At 39.0% G+C, this 13,936-nt stretch overlaps 1 protein-coding gene across 1 annotated transcript; it reads left to right on the top strand.

Annotated features, from left to right (window-relative positions):
• The first annotated feature begins 6,508 nt into the window (after positions 1-6,508).
• Positions 6,509-12,304, top strand: LOC124271942 (E3 ubiquitin-protein ligase TRIM33-like). The gene is made up of 3 exons (XM_046707116.1): positions 6,509-6,571; positions 10,289-10,580; positions 10,897-12,304. The coding sequence occupies exons 2-3, from the start codon at positions 10,289-10,291 to the stop codon at positions 12,201-12,203; spliced, it is 1,599 nt and encodes a 532-aa protein (XP_046563072.1). The 5' UTR covers positions 6,509-6,571; the 3' UTR covers positions 12,204-12,304.
• The last annotated feature ends 1,632 nt before the right edge of the window (positions 12,305-13,936 follow it).

Here is a 13,936-nt window from a genome sequence, read left to right as displayed (position 1 = left end):
AATGCACATTTACCCTACCTCATGTAATAATGTCTATCTCTGATTGATTCACGTGACCTACAACAAATGGTGGACGGAAAAAAGTCATGGAAAAAAAGTCATAGAAAAAATAACTATTATAAAACATCATGTTCTCCAGTTATTTACTTTGTTTATACTATTTCACTTTCAAGTTAATTATTCCTTTAGTGTGACGCTGTAAGCAATTGGATCTTATCAAAACAGGAGAAATGAACAGATTATTATTTGTTTAGTTCTTAACGGATTGTGGGATTAAAAGTCACAAGTCACATGATTGTTTTTATACCTAGCTTTGAGCTTGACGATATCATACCAATTAATGAACTCATGGGATTATCAGTTAATACTTTTTACTCAAATGGCTTCCTTCTAGCAGCTAATATAAGACACGCTGGCCCTAAGACTGTGATCCAAACTCTTCACGGTGTTGGATGGAACATTCGGTTAAATAAAATGTGCTAGGACAACTGACTGATGTAGTGCTGTTGCAGATGAAAGTGGTATGATGATGTATTTTACTTGAATGATTACATTAATTTTATAAGTTAGGTTCAAATGTGGTAGTGCTGTTGATAATAATATTGTTATGACTTGTTACAATCCTGACCTTTTTTGAGTTTATGACTTTTTTCCTATGACTTTATATCCCTACCAAATCTATGACTTTTTTCCATGACTTTTTTCTACAACCGAACAAATTACAATGTATGCCGGGTGCACGGTTGTGCACTGCTTGGGTGGTGTTGTACAAATCATCAGGCAGAATAAATCATTTATATCCCGCCCCATGGAAAAAACCGGTATCTTCCCATAAGATGGACCGGTTTATGCCCGGACTGTCGACAACAAGAAATAATCCGTCCAAAATACTTGTCGACAGTCCGGGAAAAGGGAGGTGATGTTCTACATGAGTGAGTGACTTCACTCCCAGTGTTCTCGAATTAACAAACTAATTAAAACAGAGTGTGATATATAAAGTAGACAATATATTTATTCAGTCAATATAACAACATGCATGTATCATATGTCACATAATATAGCATATTTGTTCATATATTTCATAAAGCTAACACAATATATTTGTGTGTGTGTTTTATATAAATAAGTACTTTCTGCAGGTGTATAAGTAATAAATATATAAAAGATGAGTCCAGTTATTTCTTCTTGCCAAAATTACTTTATATGTGCACTAAAGTAATCTGAATGTTCGGCCAAGATGAAGCGACTCTGACACATGGTCTGTGTAATTCAAGTCGGTAAGTCTGTCGGCAAGAAGGTCGGCCTTCAAGGATTGAATCCTAGCGTCGATGATTCGGTAGCGACGTCTGGGGGATAGGCGTAGCGTTGTCAGTCTTTGCACGATGATGGAGCTTTGACTTGAACGCATCAACTTCAGTAAGAAACGGAATAGCAGGATGGTTGTGACCTTGACCGACTATATTCAGCAGGTTGTTTTCTGTAACCAGATATGATGGACAGGTTGCCTCTGTACATCTCCAGTATGTTTTCTGACCTCTGCTTCTGTTGACTTTGTACTTGAATCCATTGTGGTAAAGATTCTGACCTCTATGAATGTTGTCAATCAATGTAACCCGCACCATAGCATTTGCCATTTTGACAGTGGTGACAAAATATTCATGATCTATTATATATACCCACATGCGAAATGTTTACAAAAGCATTTCGATAATCCTTCTACTCCCAATATCACAAAATAATTTGTAAGCTCTCCGTTTCTCATGTTGTTGCATGTTAAACTCCAAAATGGTAATCCTTCCACTCGCATAACGTAAAATAATAATCTGTTTTTGCAACCTTAATTCTCTTGCAAATTGTTAAAACGACATTCTCTTTAATCTACTTAATTCATTTACTCATGATACGAGCATAGCTGTAGCCGCCATGGCCACTTGCAACCACTAAGCAAACATTCTCTTTCATTAATTAACACCGTCACGGTATGTTGACCACGCGATGTCGACATTCCGGGTTTTTTGTTTTGTCGACAGTTAGGGACATCCTATTTTTTATTTGTCGACAGATCGGGCTGACACCAGATAGACCTCCCAAAAGACAGACCGCTTAAAACAGCACATTTTATGGTTGGTTGCATAAGGCTTAATGAAGCTGTACCCTTGATAATATGCATCCACAGCAGTCAGTGAACCGTGAAGCACTGGTTCAAATCGACTAGTCAGTACCATGTTAGTGAAATATATGACTGAATTTCATGCTATATTTACATGAAGAGAGATTTAAGATATTTTTGCCTAAGGTTATGTATTTATATGGTTTTATAAAAATCTTTCTATGATGTATATTTTGACCCTCTAGATTAACAGTGTCCCATAAGCCTGTTAAGGCTGGATGTATGTAAAACATTACGTGTTTATTTTATATGAATTTTATATCTTGTTTACATACATGGGACACTTTAAAAAACTATGTCTATCTGTCTGTCTGTCTTTAAACATTCGATAAAATAATTTCTGTTTACTATTGTGATGCGGCGTATACGGGAATTTTTGCGTCCCGTTTTATCCACCTAGCCGAAGGCGTCAGTGACAGTTTGCTACTACTTATGATAGGAATTAATTTGACGTTTTTGTGTATCCAGTTCTTGTGTATTCTGTTATATTATATATGTACCGGTGAGGTATTACCGGTTACCAAACCAGATTCTCTGAGAATATAAATATGTTTAAAGCATATGTTCAAGATTGTACTCCCCTAAAACCTCGGGCGAAGAATAGCCGTGACGGGCAGACGGGAATTACAAAATAATTGATCACAAAATATTAAAACGAAACGTGCGAACCTGGGTAGGTACACCTCGCAAGTGTGGGGGGTTGCCCACGATAGAATTTATTCAACAATGAATACTATGACGACATACCGAGTGTCACGTAGAATAAAAACACAGTTTTGATGCTTTTTTTTCCTTTGTGAGAAGGTTTGACAATGCCCTTAGCTCCTGAGTGGTGACGTGTGACGTCCTGGGCAGGAAGTGACAGTGTATTGATTTCTTTCCTTAATTACCCAGTTGGGGCTCCCTAATTAACCTTTATTTGTTCTGAAGCAGCATAGACTATTTATTTTATTTGGAAGTGGTTATTGGCAAATGTCAATAGGATTGACAAGACATATTTCAATACAGTTAAAGTTCTCACAATACTGTTTATGTTACAAGAATTACAAATTAAAAGTAATAGTTCATATTCAACAATTTCTTAATTTTGACTGTTCCGACGTGTATGTTTTGATATTATCTGTTCGTACACGCATACCATTGACGAGCCACATTTCCAACTGGCTAGAACTCTGGATCATTTGCAGATTGTTGCGAAGCGGCATTTTTGACATTTTCAGTCATCATTCGATCCTGAACTGGGTCACAAGAGTTATGCCCTTGGTGGTAAAAAACGATGCTTTTTCAGTGCTTCTGTATTCTCAAATCATCTACTATACAATATCACGTCATACTGTAGTTAGATAACTTGTTCCATGGCATGGCTCCCTAATTAACCTTTATTTGTTCTGAAGCAGCATAGACTATTTATTTTATTTGGAAGTGGTTATTGGCAAATGTCAATAGGATTGACAAGACATATTTCAATACAGTTAAAGTTCTCACAATACTGTTTATGTTACAAGAATTACAAATTAAAAGTAATATTTCATATTCAACAATTTCTTAATTTTGACTGTTCCGACGTGTATGTTTTGATATTATCTGTTCGTACACGCATACCATTGACGAGCCACATTTCCAACTGCACTGAGTTATTTCGCATGTTGTACGTTAACAAATTAATAAATAAGCTACTGTAATGGGGCTTATCTTGCTGTGATTTCTGTTCTGTTTTATGAATCAATGTATCATTGAAGCAGTATGTCAGATACAGTTTCCAACACAAGGTAGTACCTTTGTGTTGTACTGTGAAGCCATATCACATAAAAATGATAGAACTCTGGATCATTTGCAGATTGTTGCGAAGCGGCATTTTTGACATTTTCAGTCATCATTCGATCCTGAACTGGGTCACAAGAGTTATGCCCTTGGTGGTAAAAAACGATGCTTTTTCAGTGCTTCTGTATTCTCAAATCATCTACTATACAATATCACGTCATACTGTAGTTAGATAACTTGTTCCATGGCATTACTTCTAATGTTTTAAGTGCCTAGTGACTACATATGATGATGATTATGAGTTTAACGTCAGCTTCTGGCTGTAGCCAATAACGCCGACAGGGTAGGTGGGAGCTAAAGTAATAATTAATATGTTTATAATAAGGGATAAACCGCCATACCCCAAAAATGCAAATGATGGGGTGTTAACCTAAGTGAATTTTGAATGAAAACGGCTACAAACATGATAATAAATATATGGCGGCGTCTGTAAATAATCCAGTGACCAACAGCATGAGCATCGATCTGCGCAATTGGGAACCGAGCCAGCGAGCCTGACCACCCAATCCCGTTAGTCGCCTCTTACGACAAGCATGGGTTACTGAAGGCTCATTTTAACTCGGACCTTCACGGGTAGACAAGCATGGGTTACTGAAGGCTCATTCTAACCCGGACCTTCACGGGTAGACAAGCATGGGTTACTGAATGCTCATTCTAACTCGGACCTTCACGGGTTTAATTTGGAAGAAGAAACGTCAGACACCAAAAATGAAAAAATGTGAAGCAGATGATAAATGAGTGTAGATAATTGTAGGTATGACTAAGATGATAGCAAGGAGTATAAATTGATCATGGTTTGGAATTATGAAGAAAGACAATAGGTGGGGTCGGGGTATGGGGAAGGAAGGACGGGGGAGAGAAGTGAGAAGGTTATCTTAGCCATTATGTGTGTAGAAGGAGTAGGAGTATAGCTTATGAATTTGGTATTACAGTTAAGCTGCAGCTGATAAAAATACAGGGTCCTAATAACCAAATTAAATTGGGTTACACTTTAACTGTAAGCATAAACGTTGACCTATGGGGCTTAAAGAGTCGAGGTAGGACGGCTGGCGAGTTTGAGCACAGACAATCACTTTGGACTTATGGGTGGTCTCTGTTTTGTCATCACGTGGACTACTTTATATGCTGATAACGTACACTGAAGTATACAGGCTTGACACTCTCAAACGTCATGATACTTGACAGCCCTGGCAATCACACGACACAAGCCAGCAGTGCATGATACAGAATGATACGGGCATGTTGGAGTAGTTACAGATATAATATACAGTTAGAGATAAAATTATGTAATGTCTGCTTTGAATGTATCTGGACGTCTGTGGTGAGTCTATCGGCAGTGTCTGGTTCGTGCAACTTGATTACTTGCCTGTAAGATAGATAAAAGTACTCGCACTTTGTTCCTGTAACAATACGTTAAAATCTTGATAGTGTTCTGACACTCGTCCTCTATCTATTTTTTAATATCGTTCTAAGTTAGTTGAATTAAGTCAAAATGAGTTGAAATTTGTGTCATGATGCTTATAAACATACACTCATTCATTTACAACCTCCAAAACATAAATATTGAGTAAAGTAAATATTCTCGCCCATGGGCCAAAATGTTTTTCGCCCATGGACGAGATTTTTAAATATCGCCCTAAGTTAGTCGATTTAAGTCAAAATGAGTTGAAATTTGTGTCATGATGCTTATAAACATATACTCATTCATTTACAACCTCCAAAACATAAATATTGAGTAAAAGTAAATATTCTCGCCCATGGGCCAAAATGTTTTTCGCCCATGGGCGAGATTTTTAAATATCCCTCTAAGTTAGTCGATTTAAGTCAAAATGAGTTGAAATTTGTGTCATGATGTTTATAAACATACACTCATTCATTTACAACCTCCAAAACATGAATTCTGATCGAAATTAAACATTCTCGCCCATGGGCCACTGTTCGCCCGTGAAGGTCCGAGCGAGTCTAAATTTCAAGTTTTCGAAAAACATTTTTTCATTTTTTCATCCTTGGCATATATTCATAAGAACTGCATGTTTCATTTGGTCAAATCTCTTGTCAGGAAGTGCCCACAGTGCGGAGAGTTTCTGGACTTTTGTGAGTCCAGAATTAAATTGTGACGTGTTAATCCTTCTCTGTCACAAAAGCATGTTACCTTTGTTTTGTATGTGTCAGATAGATACCTATTAAAGGACTTACTGAGCTCAAAGGTGGAAATAGAACGTTTTCTGCCATTTGTCATTTCGGTATACATTTCATTATATATCTTTCAAATGAGGATATATGTGGTTTACCATCCTCAAAAATACTCGTTTTTGTGTGAATGTAAAATATTTCTAAACTTTTTAAGAACTGATCACTGATTACGAAATGGACAGACGTGACAAATGTAATCGGGGTATCAAATCAGTCGGCTATTTCACTTTATCAGTTTCCTACCGCATTCGACTGGAAGGGAGGTAACTCTCTAAATGTAATCTCTCTCTCTCTCTCTCTCTCTCTCTCTCTCTCTCTCTCTCTCTCTCTCTCTCTCTCTCTGTCACACACACCCGGTAGTCTGGTGACACGGACGGTTTAGTCGAGGTAGGTTGTCGCAGATAGTTTTGGTGTGTCAGTAATAATCACACGCACACGCACACGCATACATCTGTTACGTAACACCATAAAAAGCCCATCTACACCATAGTATTACACTCCCTGCTCACACACAGACCTAACAAAACTACACTCAAAGTATGTGTGAGGTTGTTAGTAATCGTTCTCTCCTTGTCACTGCTACGGATTAGTTTCATATTACATCAGACACACAGAGATATACGTGTTGTAACAGGTAATTATTGTATTAGTGGGATTAAATCGAAGACCAACCAGTCCATGTCGTAACTTTCAAAAGGTAATTTATATGGTATCTTTACATGACTTGTCTGACAAAATCTGTATCAGTTAGCTAACAACACTCGTGCTACTTTCGTTATGAACATGAGGTCGTCCAAGATATGTGGTACACACACGATTCAGCTGCGCCATACACTTCATATGCGTTAAGACAGTTTTGATGCAAGACGTTCATACAGCGACAAAGAGGTTTCAACGATATTTTATTAGCTATTTATATGACCTTGAGAGAAGTGGGAAAACAGAGAAAAAATATTATTTTGAATGAAAAAATGACACCAGTTGAACCTAATATAGCAGTAAGGAGATATGGAAAAATCAGTTTGTTTGGTATTTAACATTTGTAACGACATTCATGATTACTATAAATTGGTAAGAAATATACATTGGTAATGCGTTTGTTTTTTAGAAAAGTACATTAAAAATATTACTGAAAATGAAGCCATATTGTTTCACCTCATAAATGCAACTCTAAATTTCATGTTTGAACATTGATTTGTTTGATTGGAATTGTAGAAGTTTATGAATAATAAGAAATTCATTAATACTTTATTATCAAAGGAATGACACTTTATGGATGACAACTTCAGTAATATAATTATTAGGGCTGTAACGATGCATCGAACAATCGATGTATTGCAAATTGTTGAGTCTCCGATAGCAAATAATCGATGGTAGAAACGAAAAACTATCGATGCATCGATGGTATGTGTGACTATCGATAGTTTAGTAATTGACTTCTGTTGATAAATGCGCATTGCAAAATACAAGATGTTTGGGTGTAGACTTGCAGCTTCATTGAGTTTATGTTTTAACTGTTTACTTGATCTGGGTTTCAAGTTCCTTGTCAGCAATTAAAAGACTACTTCAACTTGTAGTATCGCATATAAACTATACATTAATTTGGGACATAACTTCAAATGAGACATATCAAGGAGAGAGAAAAAACTATTGCAATAGTATGTTTCAATAGACTATCGCTATAGCAATAGTTGTTTGCCCCTCAATAGTCACCCCTAATAATTATTATCATGATCCGACGTTTCGGTATAGATTCTTAAATCGCTCTCAAGCTAGCACACCTATCCATACCAAAGCTTCATAATATAACAATAAAGGTGTCATCCATCTTTCTTAATCTGTAGATTGTTAAGTTTACAAAGGAAAATATATACATGTATTGCAATAATGTTCAACCTCCATACTCTATACCTTGTACTACAACACGAACGGCTCAGTCCAAGTGTTCCTATAAATGTTCTTTCTCTGTTCTCTGGTCAGAAAAATTGAAACATTGTTACGATTGTCTCAACAAAAGAAATGCCTTTAACGTGAGATGGAGCCGACCGAAGAGTTGTCATGAATAAAATTATGTTGCCCTTTGTGAATTAAGAAAAGAACGAAATGTCTCAAGAACAATTTTCAAAGTTCAGTCAACACAATCATACACAAATCAATATGAACAGTATAGGTTTCAATTCATTTCCTGTATTACACTTGCACCCTATTGTTCACAACAGTGCGATTGCTTCCCCTTATTATTGATAGTAAACATTGTCTTTATACAGTAAATAACATCACTGCAGAAGACCCTTCAGTTATGGCACAAGAGCAAATATGACACGTTAATCACAATTGTTTTACAAAAGCGGATGCACTTTCTATTCATTTACCCACACGAGATTAATCCGACAGAAAATAGTTATATGCACAACAACATTTCCCTTGGTGAAAAGACCGAAACTACAACAACAACAACAACAACAACAACAACAACACACACACACACACACACACACACACACACACACACACACACACACACACACACACACACACACACACACACACACACACACACACACCACACACACACACACACACACACCCCACCTCCCGAAATATATCAACACAGTCATGCTCAAACAATATGAACAGTTCTGGTTTCAATTCATTCCGTTTTACACCAACATCCTCTTGTTAACTACTGTGCGATTACCTCCCTTTGCATTATATGATAAACGCCCCGTTCCACAGTATACAACTCTGCAGCAGAATGAGCAGATCCGACATTTTAAGTACAAGAAGGGCAAATAAATTCAATAAATTATTGTTTTAAAATAAAGAAATGCATGCACATTCTATTCATTAACCCATACGTCCCATAGACTTCTCAGAAAACCCTTACAGTTGGACCACGGTGGCATTACCGCCATGAAATAACGACACACGTCACGTACGTATCAACACAGGCTGTCTGTAGATATTTCTTGTTATTATATTTAAGGGGTTATCGTAAATAACATCTTAGTGGTGGGGATAATCACCCGACAAGATGTAGCACTATTTGTTGTCTTTGATGATGGGCAGCCTTGCAAGGAGAGAATCCTTTTCCAGAATTTCTGATGCAACTTTCAATTTTCGCTATCTGAACAATAACCTTGAATAATAATACCCGTATGAAATTTTCAAAGGCGCTTTTGGAGTATGTTTGTATGTGAAGGTCACTGTTAGCGACTTCATCTTTGAGTCGACGGTAGTTTCTTTGCAAATATGTGAGTGGCAAGGTGGGCGACGTGTATAAAGCGCCGCGCTAATAAGCGAAAGGTTCCTGGATCGATCCCCACTTGTGACCGAGTGTAAAAACCTTGGAGCATCATTACTTGCAGGCGTTGTCACAACACCTACTACACAACCCTGTGCACTTTCAAGAACCCACTCATCCGATGGTAGGTAACTAGATGGTGGACACACGAACACGTGCAGACACCTCGTTGCGGGTACAGTAACGTGCAGTATCATTGGACAAAATACTGTGACTATGTGTCCCAGTTCAGCGCCTGCAAATGGGTACCTTGTGAGGATGAGGCTGTGTGATAACTCGCTGGGCCTAACAGACTGCATGAGTTAAATACTACCCATGAAGTTGAGATGGTTAATAAAACAGAATGCCAGAAAAAAGATATCCATTGATCAAGGGAACATTCCAGCGCCTTGAGCTTGTACTATGTGCGCTATATAAATATCCTATAATAGTGTGTGAGTTTAATTTTACGCCACTTTTAACAATATTTCACATATATCCAACACGCCTGGAGACACCAGAAATGGTCTTCGCTCGTTGTACACATCTGGGGGATCGAGCCCTGGTCCTCGGTATGACGAGCGAATGCTTTAACCACAAGGCTACGCCACCGCCCCTTGTAAAAACACTGTTGATATGTCAAGGTTACGGCTGTCTCGAAGTGAAAGCTTGGCAAATTCGTATTACATCGTCATCATTTACGGTTGTGTCGAACCTTGCAGTATTTACCTTGGTTACTCTAACTTCGACATAAGGGTGTTAACCTGTATATCATTGTGTACTTACCTACACATAGCATCTGCTTGGTTATATCCTTCCAGATGGCGACCTCCCAGAAGCTGACCGAACACTTCCTGACGTGTACAATATGTACAGAGGTGTTCGTCAATCCCTGTACACTTGTGTGTTATCACACTTTCTGTCGGAAATGTGTAATCAACTTCACCAAAACCAGACCAGAAGCCATCAATGCCAAGTCGCTCATCTGCCCTTTCTGCAGCAAGATGACGAAGGTCTCTGACCCTGAGAAACCAGTGGAGGAATGGGCAGATGACGTCAAGCCAAGCTTTGTCATGCAGGGACTTTTGGACTCGTTTGGTCCGGAATCAAAGGGTATGTATATATACACTCACATGTACTGCTGATCGAATCACAAGTTGAAGCTCCAGGAATGCTTTAAGTTTTATTTTGTCTTTTATAAATCAGTGAATATATAATGTACCATGCAATATCACAGTAAGAGATTTTGAGTGTACGACGTTATTACATCGTCAAAGTGTCTGAAATGATAAAAGTCCTACATTTAATTCTGGCAGTAATGTGCATAAATCGCTATCAGGTGATCTTTGGGTATAATGATAACTGTTATTGATTCCACCTTTTACGTTTGTGTTAAGATCTACTTCCTTAACATATCAATCCTTTCCAGATTCAAACTTTTGCGCATTCTGTAAAGAGGGACGGGAGACAACTCCAGCTGTTGTTTGGTGTTCTGTCTGTGATGACGCACTATGTGAGAAATGTGTCAGAGTGCACAATCGCATCCCAGCTACACGTCACCATGACGTCACTGAACTGTGTGGGGAGGTCAGGGTCAAAAGAAAGCGAAATGTCATGTGCAAGGAACACAAGCAGGAATGCGTGGAGTTTCTGTGTGAGGATTGCGAGAAGATGGTTTGTTACAAATGTTGCATCATTTATCACAGGAAGTGTGATTCCTTTGTCACAATCGAGTCACAGATCGAGACCATGAGAAGTGAACTCAAGAAGAAGAAAGAGGCGTTATCAAAGAAGCAAGAAGACACGAAATACAAAACTGATGAACTGAAATCGTCATTAAATAGAGAAATGTCTAGATACGCACGAATGGAAGAAAACATAATGTCTGTAACACAGGAAGCCATTCAACAGATCACGTTTAAGAGAAAGCAACTTCTGGATAATCTCAAAGAGATGTCAGACATCCACATCGGACAACTGAAAGCAAGTGTAAAATCAAGAGAGTTTTCATTACAGATGTACCAACAACAGACTGAGCTGATAGACCAGGCTCTACAATCTGAATGTGACATGGATGTGTATGAGATGTATCAGGGCTGTGAGGCTGGTGGTGTGGAGGCTGTTGGGGACGCAGAGGATGGAATAATGGTCAGGGTCACATTCAGACATGACATTGAGAAGCTGAGTAAAGCGCTGGGGGATCTACAGCTGGGTGCGATAGACGTCCTGCGTGATGGCGATGTGGACCTAATGGCTGATCCAGTGCTACAAGACACCATTACAGTCAGAATAGCAGGAGAACGACGTGCAGCACGGATGACTGACTTGGCCGTGATGATGGTGGATGGTACAGAAACAGTTGTACTCACAGACTGCGAGAACACCAGTGTGAAGTCTTTCTACACCAGGAACAATCAACCTTGTCACAGCAGGCTATGTCTGAGGAATTGTCCGGAAAGTTTGACAAGGCTGACGTACAACCAGGTGGCTGTAACAGTTCCAGCTAAAAACCAGATTGTAACAGTAGGTGTCAACCCGGATCTGGAACTGCTGTCAACCATCACTACCAGTAAACAGTACTGGGGTATAACATTTCTGAACCCGTCAACACTCGCAGCAAGCTCTCCGTCTCCTCCCCTGTGTCGATATCCTGGATATGACAGGAGACGTGCTGAAGTCAATCAGCACATACAAGAGTGGTACCAAGGTCTTTCCGGATCCCTCCTACCTTTGTAGCACAAGGACAGGGCACATCCTGGTGTCTGACTGGGGATCTAAATCTGTCGTGTGTCTGACCCCCGAGGGTGAGACTGTTTTCCACTACAGACCTACAGGAGACACAGCACTGAAAGAGCCACATGGTATCACAAGTACCTGCAGAGGTGACATCCTGGTTACAGACTCTTCTCTACACAGAGTCATTCATCTGACCGAGGCAGGAGAGTTTGTCGAAAACATACTGACAGATGAGGACGATATTGACACACCACTAGGTGTTGATATAGATGGGCGTGGCCGGATGTATGTTGGTCTGTATTATCAAGGAGTTGTCAAAGTGTACATGTGTTGACAGCGTACATGGCCGCAGTGCTTATCCACGTGGAATACCGTCGATGGACGTGGCATAGGTGTACATGTTTGTCCGTACATCTACAGTGAGTGAATATGGTTTACATCGCTTTTAGTAAGATTCAAGCAATTTCACGGCGGGGTACATCGGAAATGGGCATCACATATTGTACCAATGTGGGGAATCGAACCAGAGCCATGAGCGTGACGAGCGGACGCTTTAACCATAGGGCTACCTCACCGCCCCGGACCATCTGCAGATTTTACACGGACTACTTGTGGAAACAAACATACACATTTATAACATTAATCAATAGAACAATTTAATTCGTCTATATTGTGCGTTGCCTTAATGCAATCAATGTTGAACTGGTTCTTTACTGAGACTCCTGAATGCAGTTTGTTTCAACCAACAAGTTGGTCGTTAAAGGTGATTCATATGACTGGGATTATCTTTCGCTTGACTTGGATGATGGCACATTATTACCTGTCGTTGCTTAAAATATCAGTCATTGGTTACTCAAGTTCACAAACCGAAACATGAGTCTCATTAACCTATTCAGACAATGACCTACTTTTCAGCCGATCCGAATTTTCTCGTGTGAAAGTGAAGAGACACCACAAACAACTTTGGTTACACTGAATTTCAATTTCTTGTTTCATAAGAAAATGGTATTTACAAGTTAATTTTAAACTTTAATAACATCGTATTTCTTTATTTTATGGCGAGGTGTAGCAGCATGACTGCCCCTGTTTGATGAGGTCGTAAAATGATTCACAAGGCTCACTGGTTACACCTGTTATGTGTTCTTTGCGCTTATTCAGTGTAGTTTTGTAACGCACAATATGATTGATATAATATCAAGTCCGTACAAGACCGCCAAACTTTTCTAGCGGCAGAGCCTCGTTTTGAGATTTCCACGATTTCCACGATTTCCAGATTTCCATTTGTCAGAGCACGCTGCACGACGTGTTTGCAAGAATTAGAAGGAGCGTAGTGTTGCAATATACAAGTGCTTAGATGTATCAAATAATACTGATTGATATTAAATGTATCCAGTTGAATGAATTGGTCTCAAAATTCTGGACTGGTTATTGTACTAAGTTGCGCAATAGGACGTAACCCAGTCAGCAGGAAACGAGACTGTTGTGTAACCAATGTTTTGACTTTACTCCATTATTGACCAGCCGTGTGATACAGCCTGGGTGTGTCTGACTGCGGCCTCAAACAGCATTCACTTATTCACCAAAACGTGCTGTTTATAGCATATAGTTTAATCATCAGTCGTCTTTGTCCTTTTGTATTCTTCATGTGGTTAGTCAAACATGCAGACAGTGGCATGGCTACAACTAATGTAGATTAAAATGTCCCCATGCGTTGCTTTTGTTGGTTTGTTGCA

This window comes from Haliotis rubra, unplaced genomic scaffold (assembly GCF_003918875.1).
Source record: "Haliotis rubra isolate DU_JTF1 unplaced genomic scaffold, ASM391887v1 Scf103, whole genome shotgun sequence".
Taxonomy (NCBI): Eukaryota; Metazoa; Mollusca; class Gastropoda; order Lepetellida; family Haliotidae; genus Haliotis; species Haliotis rubra.
The sequence above is the reverse complement of the archived record's forward strand: the minus strand, read 5'-3'. Positions and strand labels throughout refer to the sequence as shown.

Excerpts from the sequence above, each read along its gene's own strand:
- LOC124271942 (XM_046707116.1), top strand. The coding sequence starts at position 10,289 with ATGGCGACCTCCCAGAAGCTGACCGAACACTTCCTGACGTGTACAATA. Across the intron at positions 10,581-10,896 it reads GTTTGGTCCGGAATCAAAGG|ATTCAAACTTTTGCGCATTC; the intron begins GTATGTATATAT and ends AATCCTTTCCAG.